General features: G+C 43.1%; 1 protein-coding gene across 1 annotated transcript in view; it reads right to left on the bottom strand.

Moving 5' to 3' along the window:
- Positions 1-7,206: 7,206 nt before the first annotated feature.
- SPSB1 (splA/ryanodine receptor domain and SOCS box containing 1) overlaps positions 7,207-26,983 on the bottom strand; it is a 37,755-nt gene continuing 17,978 nt past the window's right edge. The window contains exons 2-3 of the mRNA XM_033007763.2: positions 12,941-13,769; positions 7,207-9,296 (exon numbers count right to left, since the gene is read on the bottom strand). Coding sequence (XP_032863654.1) covers positions 9,169-9,296; positions 12,941-13,634 — 822 coding nt within the window. The 5' untranslated portion in view covers positions 13,635-13,769 and the 3' untranslated portion in view covers positions 7,207-9,168. The remainder of the gene's footprint in view (positions 9,297-12,940; positions 13,770-26,983) is intronic.

Genomic DNA, 26,983 nt, shown 5'->3' on the forward strand with positions numbered 1-26,983 from the left:
CTATAAGGCGGCAGCTGCAGGAGAACACAGTAGTATCAGGCTGGCCATGGACTGCCTTTGTGCAGCATCAGCAGGGCAAGAGAGGGGCCAAGGGTGATGAGCAGAAGTTCTGAGCAGTTTGAAAGTGTTTTGACTTGGAAGTCAAGTTAAGATAGCTAAAACCTTCTATTTTACTTTGCTAGTGGGTTTTTCTCATGTAGCCATTCTGGCAGATCCCAAACATGAATGCAGAGCACAGGCCATATTTAATAAAACTACCAATTACAGTTGGTAGTCTCATTTTAACATACAATCCAAGGAAATATCCCATTTTAATCCAATGAAGGCACTAAAGAGGGAACAAAAGGTCAGTGCTGGACTAGGACCAGGGCTTAAATCAAGACACGGTAAAAAGTCACTCTACTCAGGTGCTGAGTTCTTGAAAAATAAGCCTTTCCAGATAAATGGGACAGCCTGGAAAAAAAGATGCGTGTTGGTAGTGCACCTAGAGTACATGCTTAGTTTCCAGCTGTGACACAGAGCTCATATACAGCCTTCTGCAAATCACCGCTGTTGCCTGTGTTCTAAAATTCAGCTATTAAATACATTAGGTATGAAACCATTCCCTCTCTGTCTACTTTGTTTAGAGGCAGATACTGTCTTTTATAATGAAAGAACAAGCACAAAAGACAGTGTATATTACAAACTAATGATCTGCTCCCTTTCTTTTTGCATGCTCTCTGCAATCTTTGAAGCATCTGTCACATTACCAAGAGGGCTACTTTCTGTGGATAACAGCTGAGTTTTGGCTACTGTTGCAAGACTCAATTTACTGGACCATGGTCCTGACCTAAGATGGCCAAATTTGTCATAGTATGGAGATACTGATAGTGGGATCAGTCTGAAGAGACAAATTCCAAAGCGCAAAGAGAAAAGGATGTTTTCTTTTCCGCTGGACAAAACACAATTTTTCTGGCAGGCACAAGTAGGACAGTCTGTCCACTTTGGCAATACCCTGCATGCCTGGACATACACAACTGTGTTTTTACGTGCAACCCGGTTTGATTACACAATCTCCCTCCAAGAGAATTTGGCAAGAAAGATATCTGAGAGACTCTAGAAACTGAGAGCAGTCTGCAGCATGCTGCTTCTCTCACACTATTCCTAGCACCCTTTGGAGCAGATGACCACAGGGCAAGCAAGCAAAGAAAAATCACCCTAAATGTTGATCAAGTCCCCAGCCTGCCATTTCGGAGATGCAGCGAGATTGCAGTTTCAGCCTCTGTTGCCAGCTTGTACCTACAAACCTTTATCAAAGAACTAAACAGCTGGGTCCATGATCAGGACACTGAACCAGCCCCCAAGCTAAATCTTTTCCTCCTCTTTGTTTTCCAAAGAATGATTCTGAATCTTTGCCAAATACATCTAGTAAGAGATTAATGTGTCAAAAGCTTTTCCTGACCAAAAAAATCTTTTTGCACCTTGGCTTCTTCCAAAGTTGGATCTGCTCTTCTAGTGTTCATCCCTTCCTGAAAACACTGTTTAACACCCATCTGGGGAGACAGTATTTAATGCGGGTGCCCATTTCTCCTAGATACCAAGTTAAACTTTCTGGGAAATGCATCACAGCTTGTCTTGGGATTCTCATGTTTGTTTAGGTTGCAAGTATCCTACCTATATGACCATAATACTATTTTATTTGCATTTGCTATTTGCAGAGAAACATATATGCCTTGTGCTTACTGAAATGTTTGAGATCAAGGTTGCCTGGCATTAGCACTAAAGAAGGAAACAAGTTTATTCCAATGAAGGTCACAGTTTTGATTATGAAGTTTGAAACATAGTTAGTAAATGCAAACACACAAGAAAATGCAGACCCAGAGCATGTGTGGCATAAGTCTCTTACTCTAAATGTTAGGCATCCTCCAAGGCATCGCTTGCCCGTAGATCCGCAAGCCCACTTCAAGAGTGTCTGAACTCCAGGATGCAGCTTCTCAAAGTGGGTCCCTGTCCAGAAATGTCTGTCACCCTTTTTAACTCCAGGTTTGTTTGCACTTCTCCGACTTAAGTGCAAATAAAAATGCCAGATTGCATATGAAGAATCACCTTCTTTCCTTTCTAATAATGAGGATCTTATCGCACAGCAATTCACTTTGGAATAGATACCTGGCATCTGTGAGAACATTAATTGAAAACGTCTGTATTTATCTAAGCAGGATGCACGATAAGGACTCTGAGTGCTCCTTCGTCTAGGTTTTCCTATACAAAAATCAATTGAAAACTTTACTTCTAGCCTTCTGTAAATCTAATTTTCATTGCTGTAATTTCCTATTGTGCAGCACAAATTCTGTCAGTTTTCATTTAACAGCATTTCACAGAGACCACATGCGATACATCAATACAGCTTACTGTTTAAAGGGTTTGTGTCAGTGTTGTTATCAAACACCACAGCAAATAACTACTGAAATCATGAAATTCATGCAGTGTCTTTACCAGGTCAGAAGAAAAAATGTCAAAATGTCAGCCGTAGCGATCAAATTTCCCCACTTGTCTGCTTAATTCACTGTCTTGCCCTGGGTTTCCATATAGCTCATTAAACAAAACAAAGCAAAACCGGGCCTTCGTAAAAGAAAAAGTTTGACATGATTAACTAGCTTTGCCGGTAATGTGTGCAACCCACCCAGGTGTCTAGACAGTTTGAAAAATACAGATCATATTTAGGAGTAACAGCTGTTACTCCTCAATCGTCTCTCTGTTAGACCTCAAATTAAGTAGGAACAGACCTTATCAATATTAGGTGGTCCTCTTCCAAAGGAAACATCCAGCATGTTGCAGGAAATTAAATTACTGGTTCAGTAGGTGGCACTTTACCTTTCAGATCCACATACCACTTGCACAGCCTGTGAGAAAGTTCTGCACTCCCAAAGGTATCTGCTCTGGAAGAAGTTAGAGAACAAATAGTTCAGACCCTCTGCTGTGAGAAACCCTCAGTACTTTTTTAAAAAAAAGATCGACACCTAAGTCCTAGCCAGTTGCCAGTTTAGGCATGTGTTTCTCGCCTGCCTACGTACCTCTCGTAAGTTGGAGAGCATGTTTGCTTGTGCAGGTTATAGACAGTAAAATTTTGTTAGGCCCTCATAAATAATAGTTAATAGCTTAACCAAAGGTTATGAGAGGGAATGGTGACAGACTCTGATAGGAATAGGCATTTATGGAACTCATCAGGACAAGCAAGGTGCTATCTAGAAGGTTATCCAGAAGTAGCATCTATTTCTTGGCTTATGTCCCTCTCAGTATTATTGTACAGCAAAGCTTGCCCGGGCCACAAAGCTGTTGACTGTAGAAGAGTCATACATAGTGTTAGAGGGAAATGCCACACTAGGTCCCTAATAAGCGTGGACCCAAGCCCTCTTATTATTAAAAGATGTAAATCTGTGCAAAGTGAAAAACTGCAGGTTAAACCCATTTAACAAGGACTCTGACTTAAGATGCCATGCTTGTATAGATGTGGTTTTGTATGAGCATGAGCAGTGCAAAACCAAAGCCAGGGATGTGTGCTTCTAAACCTGCAGGCATATCAGAGTGCTCCCAGCTGAGAAATTTTACACAAATAATTTAACTGGCAGGGCTGCTCCTGAAGCTGAGCAAACACAAAGGAAATCTTGAGGTATCCCTGTTCAGCAGCTACATCTTTTGACTGAGTCAAATTTGTCACAGTTCTGAAAAAACACAAAGGTCTTTACCCCACTTCATTGTATTTGAGAATTTATTGCCCATCTTACTCATAGGGGTAAAAAAAAGATATATAACTTGGCTAAGTTACAGCTAGTCAGAACTGCTGCCCAAGCCATGAACTGTGGGTGTTCAGTGTAAGGTTGTTTAGCAAGGTCTAAATTCAGGCCATAAGTGCTTTTATAAGAGACTGTAAATCACCTTAACTTTTATACACTGTGGCAACATGTGAGCAGAGGAATGTGGCTGGTCTGCGCTGGTCCCAGGAAAGGTCCCAGAAGAGGCCAGCAGGTTGGGCGGCAGACATGTGATACAAAGCCTTTGAGTAAAATACTCAGACTTGTATCTCCCCTGTGCTGTGTGCATATGTGACTATGGTGAAGGGGGAGGAAGCCAGCACAGAAGTGCCACAGGAACAGAATGCACAAGGGCAGCTTGAACACCCGATGGGAAGAGCACTGCTAAGCAGTAAGCAAATTGTAAAACACAAGTCAGACAAAACATCTGGCAGCTGCTTCAAATAGTTTTCTGTCTGAAGGGCAGACAAGCCTGCAATAGTTTCGAATCAAAACATGAACAAGGACAGGATCAGTGCGTCAATGTGTTTTGTGCAAGCATTGAATGAGTTTTGTTCCCTTCAGCATTGTTTTGTATGCCAAGAAAGGCTGCTCTTTGGGTTCAGTTTTTAATTTTAATAAACTTCACTAAATAAATCACTACTTATTTCCTTCTCCAGTCAAATACAACATAGTCTTTGGCATAAGATCAACAGCATTAGCTCTACATAGGAAGCATATTGTAGAGAAGGGAGAGAATGTTTTTCATAATTGTCTTACCTTATGCAGAAGAGAAGGTGTGACTGCCAAAACAAATTCTTAAAAGTATGATACATATCATTCTGAGTTTGCACATCTCGGGCACAGAGAAAGGTCAAATTGCCTCATGCTGGTACCGGCTAAGGACTTGACAGGTACAGACTGACATCTAGGCTCCAGCAGGGAAGTTGGCTGAGCTCAAAAATAAATTATCAGTTCTGCAGATAAAGGAGAGAATTGCCAATTGTCCCCCCCAAGTTTTTCTGTCTTGCCACTGTCATAGCTTTGACCAAGATCCACAATAGGTATGTTTGTTGGCACAGACACGGTGCACAGGAGTGTAACCTGCACTCAAGGCAAGCTTTCCTTTTGAAAGGAATTGTGACAGGACTGCTATCATAGTATGACATACTTCCTTATCAGCTACTAAACTCCACTGAACACTTTCCCCTCTCGCATACTTTTCTAGACTCAGAGTTCTCTCACCAAAGCCTCAACCTCCAGGAAGAAATAAAAGCTACCCCATTGCTTGTCTAGAGCATGCCAAGGATGCCAAGATTCTCTGCAGAACTGCCACAGCACTTCTGTATCACCAGCAGTGCAACATTAGGCAAACTATCAAGGTCAGAAGCCTCCTGTAAAACGTAGGAACAGTTCCAACTACATAAACGTGATTAGTCAGCAACAGCAGGAAGATAAGACAGATGCTGACCAGGGTAACAGGGTTGGTTTTCAAGGAGGCCCTGACACAAAGAGAACTTACAGGTTTTTAATGCTACATGGAAAGCAGTAAGTTTGCCTGCCACATGCCAGTGGTGAACACAGGCAATAGCAAGGGAAGCAGAAAGCCACTGATTCATTAGGACTTGCTAATCTGTGATATCATTTGTTGATTCCACCAGGTCCAATCCCCATCTCATGACTTCCTCCACTGTTGCCATGGCACTGTACATAAACACTGCAGACTCCCAGCCCTCAGCAGGTCATTTGTTTCAAATATTCCATGCAGCTGGAACACAAGCCTGTTTGGGTGTCTGGAGCCCAGCATGAACTAATTTCTCAGTCTTCTGCACCCGCCCCACCTTCTGCACCCTCCCCAGCCTGCTGTTCTTCCAGAACCCCTCCAGCCACACTTCAGCAAAGCAGAGGCAGCCTCCCCTGAAAGGCAAGGGGGAGCTGCCCTTGTCCACATATAGGCAGGAGATGTTTCACTGAAGTCCTCCACTACCTGCAGCAAAACAAAACAAAACTGATGATAATTGAATATGCTGGATATTTAGGGCTAGGATCTACAAACAGTTTCCTCACATGTAGAAGATAAAAAACAAACAAACAAAAAAAAACACTAACAAGATTATGACATCCAAAATTCTAAAATACAAAATCTTGCCCTGACTGGAGACAAAGGCAAGAAACCACTTGCCTTTTTTGCCCCCCCCCCCTTTTTTTTTTTTAAAGCTCTCCTCACCCAATACCCTTATAAGGCAGTACATAGGCATACCTCTGAGCTCCAGTTGAGCCTCACATGTTGTAGTGTTTGTGTGAACTGATTAAATCATTTGGTTTCCACACACAAGTTGGTAGCTGCAGGGATGATAGAGAAGTGTGTGGACAGGAAGGGGAATTAAAGCCTTTGTCATAACTGACAAAAGTATCAAGTCACCTCACTTCCAGTCAGTTTGGAGAGGCTTAACCTGACTGCTGAAACAATGCAAGAACATTTCTGTATTGCACAGGTTGGAAGTGGAGGAGACTGAAGGCACAACCAGCAAGCAAACAGTTTTTTTACTCCACAAACTATATAATCCATATTTCCTCACATCCCAGGAATGACGCCTCTTGTGCAAACAGATCACAAAATATATGTAAACAAGACAACTTACAGCAGTGGGTAGGGAGCAACTGAAAACTATCACCAAGTGACTTGAGCTAAAGCAAGTTCATGACTTGAAGTTACTCAGAACATACTGAAATCAAATCAGCTATTTTTCAAGCACACGATACAGTGACCCTCCCAACACTCAGCTCAACCTGCCACAGCACCTTCTGTGATTAACTGTACTGTTCTACCAGCTAGAGATCCCTTTAGCCCTCACCATTTTCATTTGCTTTCTTCTATCCATTGTCTCCCTATGAAGAAGTACAGCCAGGTATCAACATAAAGTAGGTAATAGATTAGTGATTTGTTTTCATATGAGTTTATTTTCTGGGAGAAAAAGTTGTTTGCTGTAATTTAGGAGTGAAACTTGCAAACCTGCACAATGCATCAAGTTTTGCAAGATAATCACAGCCCTGTCTATTGAAGCTATTTGAAGGAAAAGTGAGTATGGTGTAATAAGTCAGTTGTAAACCAAGTTAAATTAGCAAACCAAGGCAGCTTCCTCACCACAGATTTTATTCAACTCCATCTGGAGTAGCCATTTATAGGCACTAGTGGCAGCTGTACAACATCTCAGGTTACCACACTCTACCACCCTGTACCAATAGCTGCACTTACCCACCCACCTGTACACACCTTTTACATGCCAGCTTTAAATTGTTATTCTTCCAAGCAGAGACAAGGCCACAACAGCCTTTGCTTTACCTGTTTGGGCTGGCTTCTTAGAAATAAACTCACCATTCATGTAGAAACTAGATAAAGAACTCTGATCATTTCATGCAAATAAAAACCAGCATCAAGTAATATTTAATAAAGTTTATTAGGTTACTGAGTATTATCTACAGTCATAAAATAGAAAGTCAGAATTTAAAACTGTACAAAGCAATGTCCTGATGAAGTGAGAAGAGATGGAAACAAGGGAGGACCAAGAGCATTAGAAGTAGGGAGAACACAGCTGCTTCCCTGGAAGACACTGGTTCAAGTTGAAGGCAACCAAATAGGGCTCCATACACACTGAATTCTGTTGTGTTGCACCCTGTAACAGAAACTAGTACAAACCCCTACATTAAAAAAACTATATAATATTAGGTTAAAAAGGGGCATATCACACCCCACCCAGTCTTGGCACCAATTCTGTGCTTTAAAAAATATACTATGCAAGTAGTTTATTTTAAAAAAGGTACCCTACAGCAGCTGTTTAAAACATGTTCTTATACATACACCACAAATATATATATATTAACATTTTCAACAACTAAACTCATTTGTACCTAACACAGAACCAAAGGGATAACTCAAGAGCAAAAAAAACAACCACACAAACATTTTTCAAGACAAAGAAATGTGCAAAATAACCCCAGAAAGGCAGCATAGTAACCTGTGGAGAGGTCAAGAGAGCAGCTCCTGCTAGTAAAGGAGTGTCATCCTCTTTACTTGTCTACTGAGGTGAGAATCTATTTGGGATGTGCTGATTTTGCCTGAATTGCTTGTTCTGTTTATTGCAGTTCTCTCCTGCCCCCCACCTCCAGCTCTGGAGAGGTTGTTTCTTCTTCATGTGCCTGAAGATCACTCCCCTGGTCTCTGTTGAAGTCTCACAAGTTACATTCTGCAGCAAACACTTTCTGGATTTCTCATCTGCTGATGGTACCACCTTCTCTAGGACAACTTCCCACCCCCAAGTAAGACAGAGAGAACTATTCCTGCTGCATAGTTAAATTAAGATTATGCTGATGGTCTGTGGCAGAACAAAGCCTGGTTTAGATGACTTTAAGCACCTTAGATAAGAAAATAATTCCCTGGCAGAGCTGTTAGAGAAACACATCAGTATGTTTCTCTAAAGCCTTAAGATGGAGCAGGCTACACAGAAAACAGACCTAAGATGGCAGGACCTATAGCTGTGTGACAAATCTCAGCTCATACAGCCCGTCTCAACCTATTGCAGGAAAAGTTTGTCCGTTCCATGTCCCCACGTCACCAAGGAACCCCTGATCCCAGACTAAAACTTGCAGTTCTAAGTCAGGAAGAAGAGGGCAGGTGAAGACACAGTATGACTGCTTGATCAATTGAATCAAAGCTGTAAGAAGAAGCAGAACAGAGAATGGAGCAGGAGAACTGAGAAAGCAATAGTGATAAACAAGAAAGGAGGATTCACTATCTATGAAATAACATTAGAACATGGTGAGGAATCCTGGCAGATACACAGACATCAGTGATGCAACCACCTTCCCCAAATTCAAAAGCATCCTGGTGGAAGGGTTCTTGGTTTTGGTGTTTCAGGGCTTGGGGTTGTATTTTTTTTTGGTTTTTAAGAACTCAGCAATTAATTCCTGAAAGAGTATTCCAGACTCTGCTGGCCACCCTGTGCCTCTCTGTTCTTAAGATTTCCACTCCTAATGCCTTCCCTTCTCCCAAACTATGTTCTTTCCTTTTGCTGGACAGAAAAAATCATTCGCTCCTAGGCTCTACAACCCAAAGGATGCAGTACAGCCTTTTCTCAGGAAAAGTAGGGAAGCACAGAGCTTCTGTAAATGTTCCTTTTGTAAGTGTGCTGGGGAAGTGACTTCCAAAGAACAAAACAGTTGTGAAACAAGGATTACTTGAGAGCTTGCCAATAAGGGCACACAGACACTTAAGCAGTGGCAGGAATACTTTGGCCAAGGAGTTCCAACAGTAGCGATGACACGAAGGTGGAGAACCCATTGCTCAGTGGGTCAGCTCTGACATGTTGCCTTGGTTCCAACTCTCTATCCTTGAACACGAAGGTCATTGGTAGAGCAGGTAACTCTTGAGGGAGGCTGGCAGTGGCAGTGTAGGGATCTCATTCAGTCTTTCCTTGCCCAGAGCAAGCCTCACAGCTCGCCGACACAAGTCCATCAAAGGCAGTGGTTCAGCTGGGAAGAGAGACCCAAGACATTAACAACCCAACCCACAAGTTACACATTCATTTTGCTAGTTCTGAAAGTGTGCCAGAAAAGATTGAGCAAGAAAAGTGAATGCCTGGCATGTTCAGCATTCACCTATCAGCAACTCCAGCTCAAATACACAGGTAGAGCATGATGTTTCTGTAGAAGTTAAGCCATACACATGTGTATGAGAAAAAAAATACTAGAATCCCATAATGAATGCTCCCCCTCTGCAGTCTCATTCATTCAAGTCAGAACACTTCTAGCTTGTGCCTCTTAATGCAGTATCCAAAAATCTTTGTTAGAGACTTTGTAAAAGACTGCAAGAAAACAGTCTGACAGCATCATGTAGTATGGCTACCCAGAAAGTACCATGATTTCTCTTAGAGTAGGATAACAGCTGTCAACCCCTTCATTTGCGCTACATACTTCCCACGAAAAACAAAGTCATCTGTCAAAGCTTCACATCACTACCTGTATTGTTGCATTTTCCATTGGAGGATTCCCTCGCATGTCAAACCTGGGAAAGATACAAGCCTTTGGCTATCTTTTTTGCATCCTGTACTTATAAACACTGAACAAGATAATACTAGTTTTTCAGGAATGTCATATGGGGCCCTTTTCAGCAAAGTCATTCACAACATACAGGGGACTAAGGTCAAAGCCAGAGTTAAGATATTGCAGCTGCACAGAAGGAAGATACAGACTAGTTTCTTACAGCTTCTGTTGCTAATCTATCAAAGCTCACCTTTACACAGCATGCTGCTCAAGCCTAAGGGGATTCTCCTCCCCCAAGAGGGAGCTAACACAAAGACATCCTAAATTAAACAGATAACTGGACATCCTTCTAGTAGCCTGAGGGCTCAACATGCACCATTAGAAAGCTTCCTTTACAGGCATCTTGGGATGAACCCAGATACCTACAAACATCCACAGGAATGGAAAAGTTTGGCTGGAAAGCTGCAGCTTTCAGGAACCTTAATAGATGCCAACCTCTCTAGCTTCCACTACTACAAGCCAAATTAATCTGACTGTTCATACAGATGTTTTAAACAGCTGAGGCAGGGAAAGTTTAGTTTTTCTGAGCATGGTCATGTTACTGCATTTTGTACCAGAATTAATTCCGTCAATAAGGTGAATGCAAGTCCCTTCCATGTTCAAAGATACCAGCTAGCAATGAAAATCTCAAACAGAAGAGTGGCATCAGTAGCCTCTGATCAAGCCACTCTCGATTCTACTTTGGAAAAAGTAAACAGTCATACCACTCCATGTAGAAAACACTTCCAGTGCAAAGTGGAAAAAGCTAATTTTGATCTAGTTTTTGGCAGAAAGTCTGTGAGAAGCAGAGCTTGTTAGCTGAGGAAACTTGGTAACAAAGTCAGGGTATGCATGCTTGAATTGGTCTGTCTCCTCTTCAAGTTAGCAGCCGGAGCTAAACTAATGCTCTGTTTCCCCCCTCTCCTTCCCTCCTACGGACCAGAAGTTATTACCTGCTCCAGGGCAATCTGCTGTGCAATGTTTTTTCTAGCAGTTGCCCAAAGTTCTCCCAGTATTGCAAGCATTAGTTATTACTAAGGAATCATACCTCTATATGCACACCCCTTTTGCCCTGATAGCTGGCTGGAGAGCAAACAGAACTGTGAGGGCAGCGCTGTTGCTTCCCAAACCCCACTATTTATCATAGATGTTCTGTGCCACAAGTGAAAAATATGGCTGCACTCAGCCCAAGGGACTGCTGGTCTTGCCTGCTCATGACCTACTTCATGATCCAACCTGCGTCTTTCGCAGGGACAGGTCTCTACAGCTGGACTGCAGATATCAGCTCTGGCTACGATACTGCCAGAGAAGCCTATTACTGGCAACACCACTTTGGCACTTCCCAATATAGCTTATGCTTAAACTACTGGGGTAAGAATATTCTGTACTCCAAGTCTGTCCCAATTCCTCATGCTCTGTATGGAGATAGCTGAGACAAAGACATTGTCTACCCAGCATCCCAGAGGACAAGGGGCCCTGACCTTCAAAGCCTATAGACATTAACAAAACAAATACATTCCAGTCTAATGGCCTTAAAAGGAGAGGATCTTCTTCCCACTGAGCTTAAGAACAAGAACTTTGTCCTCATCTAGTTTGCACTGATAACCCAGTCTGACAGGAGATCTCGAGACCAAAAGAGAAAGCACACATATCTGACTTCCTTCCATTCACAAGCACTACAATCACTGGACAGTGTTGCTATTGAATGCTCATAAGTGGTTAGAGCCAGACACCTTCTTTCTATCTGTGCCAAAATAGCGTCCCGTCATTCCTGGCCTTACGCCCACAATTCACTCCTATGCTGAGAGCACATTACAACCAAATCCAATACTGGAGGTGGCCGTTTCCTTGCTAACTGCAGTTCTGTGCCAGTAATTCCACAGACTTACTGACTTTGAGGGGAGCTGCAGATTTTGGCTTTGACCCTTCAGAAAAAACTGGTTACTGCAGCTGCTGCCATTCTGTAAGCTGTTGTGGCAAAATAAGCTAGTTTTTTTTTTTTCTGGTGAGAAAGTGCTCTGCCAAAAACTCTCTATTTGGTCTTGCGGAGTCGGAGCATATTTCTCAAACCACTTGGGGATTTTGCTCCTATCCCTTTGCAAGGCTTTCCTGGGTATTCTGACAGCTGTTTTTCTGGTGCCCCGTGTCAGCCTTGTTGTACCTCATGTCACCGTTGCCAGGGGTTTGCCATTGCTGGCCCCACATTAGAACATATTCTAAGCACACGTAAGAGCCCAGTATGCTACAGCCTTTGGACAGACACTGGAATGCAGGGGAAACACTATTCATATCAATACTGCCAAATTTATTTCACTAACAACATAAATCCATATTTTAATCTACTTCCTTCACCTCTCTCCTCCACCCTACCCAGAGGACTGTATCAGTCTGGCCCCATGGGGACAACTTCCTCTGACTATGAGAGATAACAGACTTGAGCACATTGGACAGCCAAATTTATTACTAAGCTTAGCTAGAGATTGATGTCCCTATTAGTAAAAGGCCTGGCGTGCAAGTTGGGCTGGCTACAGTATCCAGCCCCACACTAGGAATGAGCACACCCTGCCCTGGGAGAAGAAAAAAGTGAGCTACTTGTTTGAAGAAGGAGATATTCCCATTTCCTTAAGATAGGAACAGATCTTCCCACTCTTGCCTGCAAAGGATTTTTAAAAGTCCCTTCATTAGCCATGTAAGGAAGGTGATTGTCCCTCAGAGACTGTTTCCTGTAAAGAGCCAACAGGATTACATTGCCAACAATGTAACTGTCAGAAGGACATTCCTGCTGATACTTTGGTAGCAATATAGAAAGGTTTGTCATTGCTAGACAAACAACTGGCATCATCTTCTTCTACCATACTACCACCCCAAACTCTGCTTGGTCCCTGCAGTACCTTGGTAACAGTACACAAATACAGCCAGACAAACTTCCTGAATTAACCATTAAGGATTCAGAGCTATAACCAGCAAACCTACTGCTGACATGAAATCTTCACCTCTAGGAAAATGAAAACCCTCCCCAGGATGGTCTAGCAAGCCTACACTGAAATAGCACACAGATCTGTGCTACTAGAACAAATACAGGGAATTATACTCACGGTCAAGTCCGTTCAAGTAGCGCATCCGTATTTCACAGTGTCCCCACACTGCGCTCACCACTGGATATAGCTTTTTCCCTTTGAGTCCCCGAAATGCAACACCCATGTATTGCCCATCTACAATGAAGCTCAGTGTTCCATCATCCATGTCCAGAACCACTAGGAAGGAGTCCGGCACAATGAAAGTTTCATCTGGTTCCAAGAAGGCAGGATAGGTTTTACTTGGCTGGTTCTTGCCATCGTGGTACAGTCTGTTGCGCCCAAGGTCCCACCCCCAAGATTCATGGTTATTTCCCACAAGCGTCGTGTACCCTACCGAATGCAAAGGGGCATCTGCTGTTGCCACCCCAACTACAGCATGTGTGCCTCGCTGCCTCATTGCCCACGTAATCTGCCACACGTGCAGTCCTCGTGTATATCCCACTTTGCCTCTGATGGCATCTGTACTCTGAGCCACCGGATGCCGGTGAAATATGAGTTTGTCATCTTCTTTCACAAATACATTCAGTGAGCGATCATCATTGTTCCATGAATGCAGTAACTGGACTTCATATGATACTGGAGGCATGTCCAGTAGCAAGTCTAGACGTGTGGGTTTGCTGTAGTCGAGTCCTTGGAGTTCCTGTTTCAATGGCCTGTATACAGGGTCCCTCATATCCACAGTCTTAATCCCACCTGTGACCTTCTGACCCATTGTGTGTTCTGATTTGGCCTATTTCTAGGCTCCCCAGACAAGCTCATCGATTCACCCAGCCGTTCCTGCTGTCATTCAGCCCTACAGAAAAGGTTGCTAGGAGACCTTGTCAAGATGTGCACCAGTCAGTATTGCCTAATGGGTGGAAAGAAAAACAAGAGACAAGTTAAACATTAGCACATACAGCCTTGTATGCAACATTTACAGAGAAGAATTTTAATCAGTTTATCCTGACAGCTTGTCCTTCCTTTCCACCAGCAAGGAAGGGTAACGCATGCTATTTATGCAGTACACCCTGCAGAGCAGACCTAGCATATAGATCAAATCAATGTGTACTAAGTTGCTAATGGCCCCTTCAGAGAGGCACTTGAATTTCTGCTTCTTTGTCTAAGGAAGGTATAGACTCAGCCACCAGAGCTCATAATCTTTTTATAGTGAATGCACTGGTCCTTATTGCTGTATCATAAAACCGTAAGAGAGCACATCTGTATTCAGGCTGCCTCCAGCAAACCTTGCTTTTACATCATGATCACCTGTATGTTGTCCAGGCTGGAAGATTCAAGAGAAGAGTTCATTCAATGAAGAAGACTCAGAACCCAGTACACAGTAATGCTTGAGACTTAAATTTTTTCCCGATTGTCTTCAGTTGGTAGGATGACTGAAAACAATATCTTGCATAAGCATAGTTTTATCTATTCTCCCAGTCCTAGTTCATACCACAAGGTCAGGCTGAGCAAGACATCCCAGTGAAGGCCCAGGCTGCCCACTCTTGTTCACTGCTCCAGCTTCTTCCAACCACCACAAAGAATTTCTCCTGCCAAAGCCATCTCTGTAGCTATCCACAATGGAGCCAAAACACACAAGGCATTTAACACTCAGAAAAAGGAGTCCAAACAGCTTCAGTGAATTTCTCAAACACCTGTGTTCACTAGTTAAGTACCATCCACAACATCAAAATAAAACCTGAATTATGTAAGCCAGCTAGTCAACAGCTGAAAATAAGCAAGTAACAGCAAAACCAAGCGAGGGATGACAGTCACTGGATGCCAGTGCATCAACTCCCCCAGCCTGTTATTTGTAACGCTACAGGTCTTTGGACCTTGTAGTAACATGCTACAGATGCCTAGCAGTGAGATATTGGTTTATATGAATAACTGCTCCGCACAGCTTTAGTCTGAGCTGTCCCTAGGAGAGAAAAGCGGCATTACTGAATAAACTTCTCCCTCTGCTGCTCTAGAGAGGTTGGAACTAGCCTTCAAAATGCAAAACATTTAAGTATAGCTTCCACTAAAACAAAAGTAAAGCAGTCTGCATTTCAGAAGGGATATATTGGTGTTCTAGCTCAAGATGATCTCAGACTGGCAAGTAGAACAAGCACTATGAACAGGCCTACTACCTGCAAGGTTTTTTCCAGGGTCCAAAACAGCCTATTCATGTAACACAGTAGATGACCACTTTGTGTTCTCCTAGCTAATACTCCAGTGCTTCCTTCACAGTGCTCCAAGATCTGACAGACATTAGCTTAAGAAAACTAAATTCCAGCCTTCATTTTTGGCTGACAGTTGTAAATGAAAGTTCTTGGGGAACCTCTAGGATGCAAGCATCCCCTAGAGTAAGGGCTGCATACTGCAAAGACACACACAAGTACTGCGTGTTGTTATCTAGCCATAAATAATTTCCCCCCCCCCTCAGCACAAACAGTTCCAAAAGAAAATAAAACATTGACCACAAACCATCTCCCCATAGCAGTGATCAAACAAGGTAGGAGCCAGGCAGAAAAAAGAAAAAAAAGCTTCTCCATCTGGAGAGTTACAAACCTTTCACAGATCAGCTAGCAAAGCAGCTAGCAGCCATTGATACAGGTTTGAGGAAAGAATTCTCTTCAATCCCACTAAAGCTTTGCTAAGTACCTCAGAGGCCTGACTGCAAGTCCAAAACAGCAGACAAAATCTGCTGGCCCCACCTCTGGGGACATCCATTCCAGCAGCTATTAGTACTACTGGCCCCACTGAATTACTGTAGTCAAGAGAGCAGATAAACCTGCTGTATGGTTTGTCTCAAGCATCTTCAGTTGAGGCAGCTTCTCTTCACCAAGAGGAAAAAAATCCCCAGCTTCAGAGTCCAGGGGGAGGAGCAAGATTCTTCTAACAGTTTAGCAGTTTTCCTTCCAAATTTCAGAGAAACCTCTAAAAAGATTAAGCCAGCTTGGCTAGAGATACTAGCTCACTTTGCATACCTCTCCTCCAGCACTGCATCCACCGAAGCGTCTCTGCTCTCACTCAGCAACACAAACAACCCTCTAAGACAGCTGCCAAACTGGGGGCAGCTATTAGGAGAATTAGAAGTGGGAGGGGAGCAAACTAGCTTTCTAAGAAAAAAAAGTGTTATTTTAACATTTCCTGAAGTGAGGCAATCATGCAGGGCTCCTGCCAGCTACAGTCACAACACTTACTCACAACCAAGGACCTCATCTGGCATAGAAAATAGAGCATGAATCAGATCTGGTTTAAAAATAAGGTTACTGGACATAAGCAGCAAGGCTTCAGCTAGAAGGTAAATGGGAAAGCTCATGTATGCTCTGGGTTAGGGATCAATTCACCAGCTTTCCCACATGTTTTTACTAGTAGTTCAGGGCATGCCATTGGAACAGCAAGCTCCAATCTTGCAGTTCTTAAGTAAAAAGAGACGAGGCTACTTCTCCTTTCCTTCTCTCCCTTTTTTTCAAGTACGGAGAGGTAAAACCTGAAGTTCTTTAAAAGTCACATCCCAATGCACATTACAAGGCAGCAGTATAGTTATTTCAAACTATCTGGGGACCTCAGATGTATGGCAGTAACAGACAGAGGATGGTTCATTAAATAACTGCTATTTAAGTAAGGTCCAATCACATTATCATCTGGTAAGATAACTGAGACATCCTGAAAGTTAAGTAAGTACCATCTACAACATCAAAACAAATCCTGAATTATGTAAGCCATCTGGTCAACAGCTGAAACTAAGCAAATAATAGCACAACCAACTAAGGGATGGCACAGTCTCTGGATGCCAGTGCATTACCTTTCCAACATATTATTTAGCTGTTTTGCCCCACAGCTCAGGTGCCTGGACCCAAGTGTTTCCATGACAGAGGCACTCCCAAGGCCTGTGGCATAAGGACAGAGGTTGTGAACAAGGCACTGGCTAAAGCACACTTGGAAGCCCACAGGCAAATTCAGCTGTTGGAACTCTGTTTAGGATAAATGAACAAAACATTGGCAGAAGGAAGAGAGGCAGAGATTTCCTGAGAGCTGTACAGTACATGCAAGAACACTACATAGGAAGCAAGAATCAAAACAGAAGACTGCAGAAATACTGGTGCAGACCGCTTTGAAGCACGAAATGCTCAAGAGAAGTAAGAATACAATTCTGTGCTCTTCACTAGCACAACAATGCCTCATTCGTTATGACTTTTTGCCTTTCGCCAATGTAAGCTTCATCATATTTCTCCCAAGGCTGATGCACCAGAAAGGGAATCACCAGTGAAAGACAACAGGGATTTGGGAAGCAATATGGGCTAAGAGCTCCTCTTACCGCAGCCTTTCCTGAACACCAGCACCGCTCATCACTTCCATTAGTTATGACAATTCCCAGGCAGACTATTAAAAGTAGATGAAGGACAACAGCCAGAATAAAGAAGAGAAAGAGGGAAGATTGAGAAAAGATAGGAACAAAGGGGTCGATTAAAGTGAGATCAGGTCAGATACTGAGCACCATATGCCGAGAACTAAAGTGCAACATGGCTCCTTATTAGGGCAAGACAACCATTCCTGCTCAGAGCTGGCTCCGCTGTTCCTGGCAGTAGCCTGGTCTAGAACTGCAGAGTGGCACTTTGCCCTACAGTCAGGAAGCACAATTATGCCCTCATTTAAAAGGAAAAGCCTCCTCATGCACAAGACAATACAGGCACTTTCCCTCAGCAGTACAGATACAGAAAAGCTGACCCTCTTAAATGAATGGATTAATGCCCTGAGCAGCTTGATATGAGACACAGCCAGTCATAAATTAAGAGATATGCTAGGGAATTAGCTACTTCAAAACCTTTGAACTGTTACAGGTTTAAGTACAAATGTAAGCACTGAAAGTGCTTTTATCTATCATATCAACAGCCCAGGCTTGCTGCAATTCTGCTCTGCTTTATAAACATAAGCTCATCCCCAAGATGATCTGTTCTGCCCCCATGCTATTTTCAGTTTTATTGTTAACCTTCTAGGCTGGAAAGCTTTGAAACAAAATTATAAGAGTGTCTCAGAAAAATATTCACTGCTGTTTTCTGTGAGAATTAGATCTCCCCTCAGTTTAGCTGTTCAGAGCAAGTAGGCAATCTGCCATACTAGAAAGATATGCCAGGTTTCAAAACAACTGCTTGCTGCAAATATATCAAGGCAGGAGATGGCAAAGACATTTCAATGGAAGGTGTCGAAGTCCCTGCTGCCAAACAGGGAAAACACAGCTCTGCAAAGGAAAGTATGTATATGGCAGAGCAGAGGTGGCGTCCAACTTCTCTTTAGGCATTGACATGAACCAGGCTAAACAACAGACCTTTCCAGCTGAGGCAGTCATCTTGATTTAGTTCACTAAAATGCTGTGTACAGAGCAGAGCCATACTCTACCCATGGCCACATTTAGCCCCTTCAGCTGGCAGTGAACCTCACAGAATGCAGCCGAGAACCCAGCTAGGCAGATGTCATGCAAGTAGTAGTGTCAACCATCCATAGCAGAATATTTAGTCCCTCAGTGTGAATCAACTAAATCTGTATTTCATTTACTTCCCTAGTGTCCCTCAAAACCCAGGGTAACACCTTGTAAACATAAGGCTAAACAGTGCCCCTTAAACAATTCATGCATCTAGATTTAAAAGAAGTCATCTACATGAAAAACAAGACTTATTGCTCCTAGACAATTCACCTCATTCCTGCCTACGCTGGCAAAACCATTTACCTCATCTGAACACACACTAGAAATGCAATCCAAGCTATCAATACAGTGAGCTTAAGCCAAATACTACTCACCCAAGATGCCCTCATTGTTTTATCTGAAGCCAAAAAGGCTGTTCCCATGCAAGTTTTATCACACAGTGGGAGGTTATTTCAGGTAGCTGCATCTCAAAATGACATAGGAATTTCAACAGGCTGCTGTGCAGACTTTCAGCTCCATTTGGAAGCAACTTGCAGAACAGCAAGAGCCCTCAAAGTCCCCATCCAACATCTGCACAAAAGGCAAAGTATTAGACTCACTGTCACCGCTGGTTCCATTAACCAGTCCAACTCCTGAGCTGCCAATGTGCTACCAGAGGCTTAGTATAGCATCAGTGGTTCACAGCTGAAAAATCCAGAGCATGAAGAGTTCTAGAAGCATCTAGAGCATATGGCTCTATCTTCCTACCCCCTGCCATAATATTTATTGGGTGTACTTCTACCGATAAGAGGCCAGACCTTTAACACCTAGCATACTCTGGGTGCCCTGCAGACAATGAATCAGAGCCCTGCCCTAAAGATTTACAGCCTGGAACACACCTCAGGAAAAGGAAAGGAAATATATATCCTGCACATGGTCATTTACTCACAGCTTTGGACAGTACTAATAAATGAGACTAAAAAGCCCACTGTAGTTTTGCTCTGTTTCTGTGATTTTACTAGAAAAACATCAAATAAACTTGGTCTATTTTCTTTGGCTGAATATTCATCCCACAAGTCATCAGATAAATGAGCTACACAACTAGTTTGATGACTAACATGCTGGCCGCAGATTACCTGGGGTCATCTTTCATGTCCTTCGGATAAGTGCACAACTAGTATGTCCGAAACTCCCCAAAGACCCTTCACAGTGCTAGCTCTTCTTTAATGTGATCTCTAGAAGCATTTTCAGAGGTTTTCCCCTTCGTCCCTTGGTAGTGCTGAGAAAAACAGATCCTTTGATCACATAGACCTCCTGTAAAACCAAACTAAAAGCCAGAAAGGATCAGCAATGCTATAAAACATCCTAACTGAGGTGGAGAGAGAAGAATTTGCATGCCTCAAACAGCATTCAAACTCTAGCCTCAAAGAACCAGGACACTCAATTTTCCCTGGCATTAATTCTTAGGATCAAAGCTGGTCACAGGAAGGCTGTGACACCATCCAACTCTGATGAAATCATTTCACTGGCATTCTGGCTTTAGCACCCTTCCTGCCACTAAATATTGATCAAATCTTGGGAAAAAAGTAAGCTCACCTATCCTGTTGAAGTTTTGCAGTGCTGTGTTAGCAGAGACCAAGCAGCAACAGAACAGACGACAGGAACAACTGCACTAACAACATGGTTAGAGCTAGTTTCGGAGTGTTGCAATTTTGCTTAGATCAGGGCTGGGCAGGCAACCCTCACTGCACAGCATTGGTTTTGGCTGCACTGTCAGCCTCACTGCTATCTTGCTCTACACAGAGAAGGTTGCCACAGGGGCAACTTCCTTAGCCCCACCTACTAAAGAGCAGAAGCCATTTGGCTCAGCAGATTTAGCTGTTGGCAGGGCTGCGTGGCCTCCACAGAAAGTGAAACTCCAGTCACTGAGATCACAAAAAGGTTGGGCAAGAAAGAATTAAGAAAGATGGCACGTGTCCCAGCAAACAGCAAAAAAATAAGTTGACCAAAGTAAGAGGCCCCTGAGAAGTAACTGTGCTCAAGATATGCTAAGGATGGAGAGAACAAGACACTTGGTATTTGGCAAATGTGTGATTTACTTAGACTACAAAGTTAACAAGCCACCTTGGTAGACAAACAGCTTAATTCATCTGCTAAGCAGACACCAAGAGTTCTGCTCTTCACATGAGGCAGCTAGCATAAGCATACCCACCCTGAGACCTATCAGAAAAAGCTTCTGTCCAAGGAAGCCAAGAGCATTTAGCTGCTAGGACTTGTAACTACTAAGAATCAGCTTGTCTGTACGAACACAGCACTCCAATATTCCACTCCTTGGGATGATTCAAACAGCTTCTGCAGAAGTTTTGTAACTGTATTTGCAATGCTGAAAGGCAGTGTGATCAAGGCAGCATGCCCTCTTATACCATGTGTGGAGTGTCTAGTTCTCCAAAGCAAAGTAGTTGAAGTAACTCAGAGCAGCACGCCTGAGTAAACTAAAATCTGAAGTAACAACCACCCATCCTCATCTAAGCCACTTATTAGAAAGCAACTTCAGCAAGTTTCCACTGTCCACCTACCCAGCCAGTTCCTGTTAACTGCAGTGCTGCATAATGTAGCAGCAAATACTACGAAGCAACAGAAGAGAGGTTACTTCATATTTGTAACATATGGCAGAAACTCATACAAAAGGAGTTCCAGAAGTTACTGCCAGAGACCTTCTCTCCTCTTAAATGCTCATTACAAATGGTAATTTTGGTTGCAGAGAAACTAAGATATTTATTTGAATAAAACAAGTGAATTCATGCTGGTTTTCCTCATAGAGGAAGTTTAGTGGATGTTTCAGGAAGGTCATTATATTCTTCACAGCTCTGTATCAGGTGGCTTCCAGATACCTTATGAATTCCAACTGTGTGTTAACCACCAGGCACAGAGTTTCCTCTAGGCTCTTTAAAATAGCTTCTTGGAGGCAGATGCCAGCCATTCATCTGTTCCAGCAGTGCCATATCTGGTGGGCATCAAGTCTTAAAATGGTCAAATATTTGGAGATAACTTGTCCTTTTCATTCAAACCCTGTACTTGAAGTGACAGACTCTTCCCTAATAAGCCTTCAGAACCACAATGGAACATGTATTCTTCCACAGCCTCTCCCACTTATAACTAACACATACTCACAGGCACAGCACTAAGATCAGCATCACTAACGTAATGGCTCTGTCCACGGGCACAATACATGACCTGTCATCCATTCCACATGCCTGAGCACACTTTGTAGTACACTGCAGAAAAAGATTGTTTCATAACAAGATGTTGGGCTGGAGACTTCTGCTCTTTAAAGAACAAGTGGTAGTCAAGTATCACATTGGGACTTCTGCTTCCTTGCATCCCTCAAGAAGCAGAGGAAGCCAGGCTGAGTGCTAGTAATCTGCATCCATAATGAAGCTGGCATCAGCTTCTTAGAAGACTCAGACACTGCAAGCCATTTTGTTCTTGGCATGAGGCACTGTTAGTCCATCTTCCTATGACCAGTCTACTTAGATCAGTACTCTACAGCAATTCTTGTGTACCTTTCCTGAAACTACCTTGAAGACGCATTGTCCTTGGTATTCTGAAGACAGCAGCATTAGAAAGCTAGGTAGGTTAAACAGTTACTAGTGCTGGCTTCAGACCCCTGCATTACCAACAGGACAGTTTATCCTTATCCCCTTATGTGATATGTCCACTTCCTTTCCACCCTTACTCACGGTCTGTGGCCTTCACAGAGCAAAAACTGTCTCCAAGTTGGGACAATAAAACTCTGGCTAGAAATAGTTCATTTATTGGTAGTGTAACATACAGATGTTAAAAGGAGTTAAGCAATTGGCTCTGATTTCCCAGCATGCTGGTAGTACAACAGAAATTTACTCCAAACACATATCCCTAACGTTGCAAACCACCACCACACAGGCAGGCAGAGTACACAGCATTATATGGCATAAGAAGCATTGTTAAATTGACCATGGGGCCTGAGAGAAGCCATGGTAAAGTATGCACAGTGAGTAGGAGCTGACCAACGGGTCAGAAAGCCAGCAACTAAAGCTTTTCCCACATAAGGCAGGATGGAGCCCCAAGTTTACCATCCCACACCGAACTGACAGCCCTGCACCTTAGCTAAGCACTGAGAAATTTAGCCAGAGTCCCTTCCAATGTCCCATATCTGCAGCTGCAGGACTGACCTTCCTTACACCTCCCCCCTTTGCTCCTCTCTAATTTCCTGCTGGTCTAGAATATTTGTTTGTAGCCAACTGGTGAAGTGCTATTTTCCAGAAGCAACTTTAAACTCTGTATTCTAGCAAGCATTTGCAGGCAGCTGTTACAAATCTAGAAGACTGACTTGACGAACTTGCATTCCAGGTAGAATTCAGCATCTGAGTCATGCTTGGTGCCTCAGAAGACTGTCACATGCTCAGATGACAGCCACCTCAGCTAGCAGCCCAACCATTTGCCTGTAGCTCTCAAGTTAGCAATACATACAAATGAATTTCAGACATCACTGGTTTTTAATGCAGAAGTTATGGACAGGCTATATTGGGGACATACTGCTGATGAAGATCAGATGTGTCAAGTTCAGCTTGGAGCCACAGATCTGCACTCCAGATAGACTCTTTTGGAGGAAATAGGAAAACAGTTGTGGTTTGGCAATTAGGCCCAAGCTGAAACAGCACCTGTACATGGTGTTATAGGAGCAGGAAGATCCGCACAGTTCCCTTCTTTCTGTGAAAAAGTATAGGGAGATGTGATAGCAGAGTCACAAAGCAACATAGCCACTGCAGATGGAGAGCCTGGAGAAAAACTAGTAAGTCATTGCAATTACTATGCCCTTTTGTACAGCCCTATTCCTGACTCCAAGTGCTTTGCACCCTGTCATTGGCACAGCCGTTCTGGAGCGCAGGCTGTTTACAGATGATTGCACTGGTTTAAGCAGCTTACGGGAAGCTATAGAACTCCAGCTACAACATGTTGCACCAGCATAGCAAGTTCTCTGCATGCTTCAGCATGTGGATACCCATTTAGAGAACACAGCAGAATCAGATCAAATGTCTTCAAGACATACTCCCCACACACCAGGTGCTCATCTCATTGGTCACATTTAACAAAGTCATATTTTTTTAGCTCTTGGTACCATTCCCAAGCTAAATCCATGAGACTGGTGACACCTTTCCTTATTGCTTCTGTCAAGTAACCATTTTCTGAGGATAGAGTTTGCTTGTATCGCAATTAAGACTGATAAAATTATGGAAGGCTGCTCCCACGTTGCTTCTGTGCAGTCTTTGTCTTTAAAAAAAGGCACTAGTGTCTCAGGAAAGCTTATTCCAAGGAAAAAGCACTAGGCTACCATAGACACACCAACTGCAGAAGTCACCTGCCAAAGGCACAGTCTTCTCACAGTTCTAATTTCTTTACACGCACTCAAGAGATGGCTCTAAGACCTTCTTGCAGACTAAGTACTATGGGAAATAAGTCACCTAGGTAGCAGAAAGTAAGGTCACATGCATCTTTTTTTCACCCCTGTCCAGAGGTTCACCTTTCTTACACATTTGTAGTTGTCCAACCACTTACAATTGATTTCTCCTTATGTTATTGAGACCTTGCATGTAAACAAGCACTGCTTCCAGAGGAAGCCTCACATCCCTGAAAAGTTTAAATCTATGCTTGGCAAACTGCAAACAAAACCCCCAGTTTTATAAGCAAGCTGCACTTGAAGGACTAGATTGCAGGACTGAACTACCAAGTACACTGTCTAAGTACTTGTCTTACAACTTCCCTGTCCTTTAATAGCCAACTCCATGCTGCTTTTCTGCTGACACATATTCTTAAAATTAAACAGCCCAGTTTTAAAAAATTCTTCTATAACTAAGGATCATACTGAGGCTTCTTTTTAGATACCATATAGTATTGCCCTTCAATAAAAACTCTTTCAGAGAATGGGCTTGTCATTTTATCTACACAAGGAGCTTAGAAACTCCAAGACAGCCAAATGCTAATTCAGCCAGCATGGCTGAGCTTCTCTTCAGGACCTGCAGGTTAGATGGTTACTCAGGAAGAAGTCTCAGGGTCTTTGAGAACTCTCAGTCCATCCTCACAAAAAGTCACAAGGAGAACAAGTATTTACAAGGTCTGCCTTTGAACCATGCCTTAAAACTCAAATTGCAGAGTTATCCACAAGTGATGGTCTAAGTCATGTCAGGAAAATGAACAGGAGTGACAAGGGACTGAAGAGGTCTGCTTTAGCTTTCCATTCAGAAGTATCTCAAACCCAGTGACCTAGGTTGGTCAGCTACTCAGACACTGTTTTTGAAAAGTGATCTGGAAGTGTGGAGAAAGAGGGGAAGCAGGACAGTCTACCCTCTCACTGTGGTTACTGGACCAGAGAAGGATCATCAGGTCAGGCCTCATTCCAGTGCAATGAAAACCACAGCCCAACAGTCAGTCTATTAGTTACTGTTTTCTCTTACTTCAGCCCTTCCCATCCCACTCACTCACACTGCTGTACCAATACAAGCATTACTGCAGTCACACTGAAGATTGAATTGGGGAACCAATCCAGGAGGATATTGTTCCCCAAGCTGTCTCACTACCCTGTGCTACAGACATTTGCCCCAGCCCAAAAGGAGCAGAAGCAAGTAGCAATTATTCTGCCAGCCACTACCCTCCAGAAGCCATTCCAAAAAAGCAGAGTTGTAAACTCTTCAGCATTGCTGCTTGAAAAATAAGGTCAACACCTGGCCAAGTTGCCATTACTGCCTAATGTTTCTCTCTCCTTCCCTCCGGCACTGGAGCCTTAACATCCCAAGATAGGCTGCATTTAGAAAGGCATTTCATCCACAATTAAGCCACCATAAATTTTAAATAGTGGATGTTTATGTTCAGATCTATTTGCATTAACGCAGCCCACATAATCCATAATAAGCCACCCTCTTGCAAAAGAACTCCCTGCTTTTAGTTATTTCTGCAGTTAATTTACAGCCTACAAAGTCCACTGTCCATCCCTCATGCCCATTTCATTATCTTGATTCATTACTTTTCTCTGATAATCAGTAGATGGAAAGGGGAGCAGTGGGTGGAAAGAATGAAGCTTGATGTTTCTACCTCTTTCCAAAGTTTCCATTCCTATATCAAATGCCCTTTTTTGCTATGACTGCAAGATCAGCCAACAAAACAAGCCATCAGGACAAAGGGGTTTTTTTAACAAAGCACCGCTTTCTCCTTCAAACAGTTAACAAGGAATCACTACCATTTACTGCTAGCAGCAGCTGCATGAAGAGAAAACCATGTTAAAGTTCTCAGTCATCTATCAAAACTACCCTTCTGTGTCCTTCCTAGGTGACAGCAGGGCAGCGCAAAGGTACTTGCACAGCTGCATCTTGTGCTATTCTCTCCCAGTTCACGGGAGGTCAGCCTCATATTCTCACTATCCTTTGCCTAGAACCAAATTTTTAGAAAGCCTCTCATGCTACGTGTTTGAAGGAATGGGGGAAGCAACATGGTTGGGCTTACGAGTAAAACTGTTATCCCAGTTACTCGAAGTGCTAGTTTAGAACTCCTAGTTTTTTCCAGCATAGCTGCTGTGCTGCTTTCAGTGGGCAGAATAAGGCCATGCACAGCACCTCCATAAACAGAGAGCCCATCAAGAGTTGAGTGATGTCTCCTAGTACACACCAAGTACTAATACCTGCATAAGAACAGGAACTCAGCCATTTATTAGTCAGATTTGGGTGTTAGAGCAGCATTTTCTCAGTTAGAAGGATTTAAAATGTAAGGTACACAGCAGATTGTGAATATTTCAATCCCAGCTCCTAAAAGCAATACAGTATGCTCTGTCAGGAGACATGTAGATTCCAGCAGGATTCCTTCTCTCAAGAAAACCATTTGTAGTTTGAGATACTTCAGTATTAAGGTTGCCCAGCTACTGCCTCCTCCTTCCTCTTTTCATTTAAAAATGTCACAAGCACTGCTAACAGCAAAGCAAAAATCCCCACAACAGAGCAGCTGCCAAACACCAGATTACTCAGCTTGTTGCCCTCAAATAGGTTTATTGTGTCTGAAGCTACAGTGCATGTATCTACATCAAATACATCTATGCCAGAGGGGAAGTTGTGCAAGTGTCTTGTACGGCTCATCAGCACTATGGAAAAAGTATAGTTGAAATCTGGGCCATGTACTAGAAAAAAATAATTCTTGATCCATTACAACAGTGTCTCTGCTCCCTCCAAGCAGAGCATTAGGTTCTTATAGCATCACAAGCAGAACACTGTTCTCTGCGAAACAAGGTAGAGCAGCACACTTTCAGTCACAGGAAAATCAGGGCCTTACAGTGCAGAACTGAAGTTATGGTCCATCCCTGCTTCATTGCCACTCCGCTTAGAGAGCTTCAGCACATCACTTCCCTGGATCTGCATTTCCCCTATTTAGATGGGCAGCAATAGCAGTACCAACCTGCCATGTAGCATAGGAAAAAGTGGTTTTGGTATGAGAAGGTCAGTGGAAGTGCTGCACACTTCTCGTTACATAACAGGGTGATAACTGGGGCAGAAGGTGAAGGTGCAGAACAGGACCACAGAGGGTGCTCCACAAACTGCCTGCTACTGAGGAAGAAATTTAGGCCCAGCACACAATACCCAGAAGGACAGTATTTAGTTCCTCCTCACAAAAAGCTGCCT

The sequence above is a fragment of the Tyto alba genome, unplaced genomic scaffold, assembly GCF_018691265.1.
Source record: "Tyto alba isolate M040663 unplaced genomic scaffold, T.alba_DEE_v4.0 Super-Scaffold_20000042, whole genome shotgun sequence".
NCBI classification, from domain to species: domain Eukaryota; kingdom Metazoa; phylum Chordata; class Aves; order Strigiformes; family Tytonidae; genus Tyto; species Tyto alba.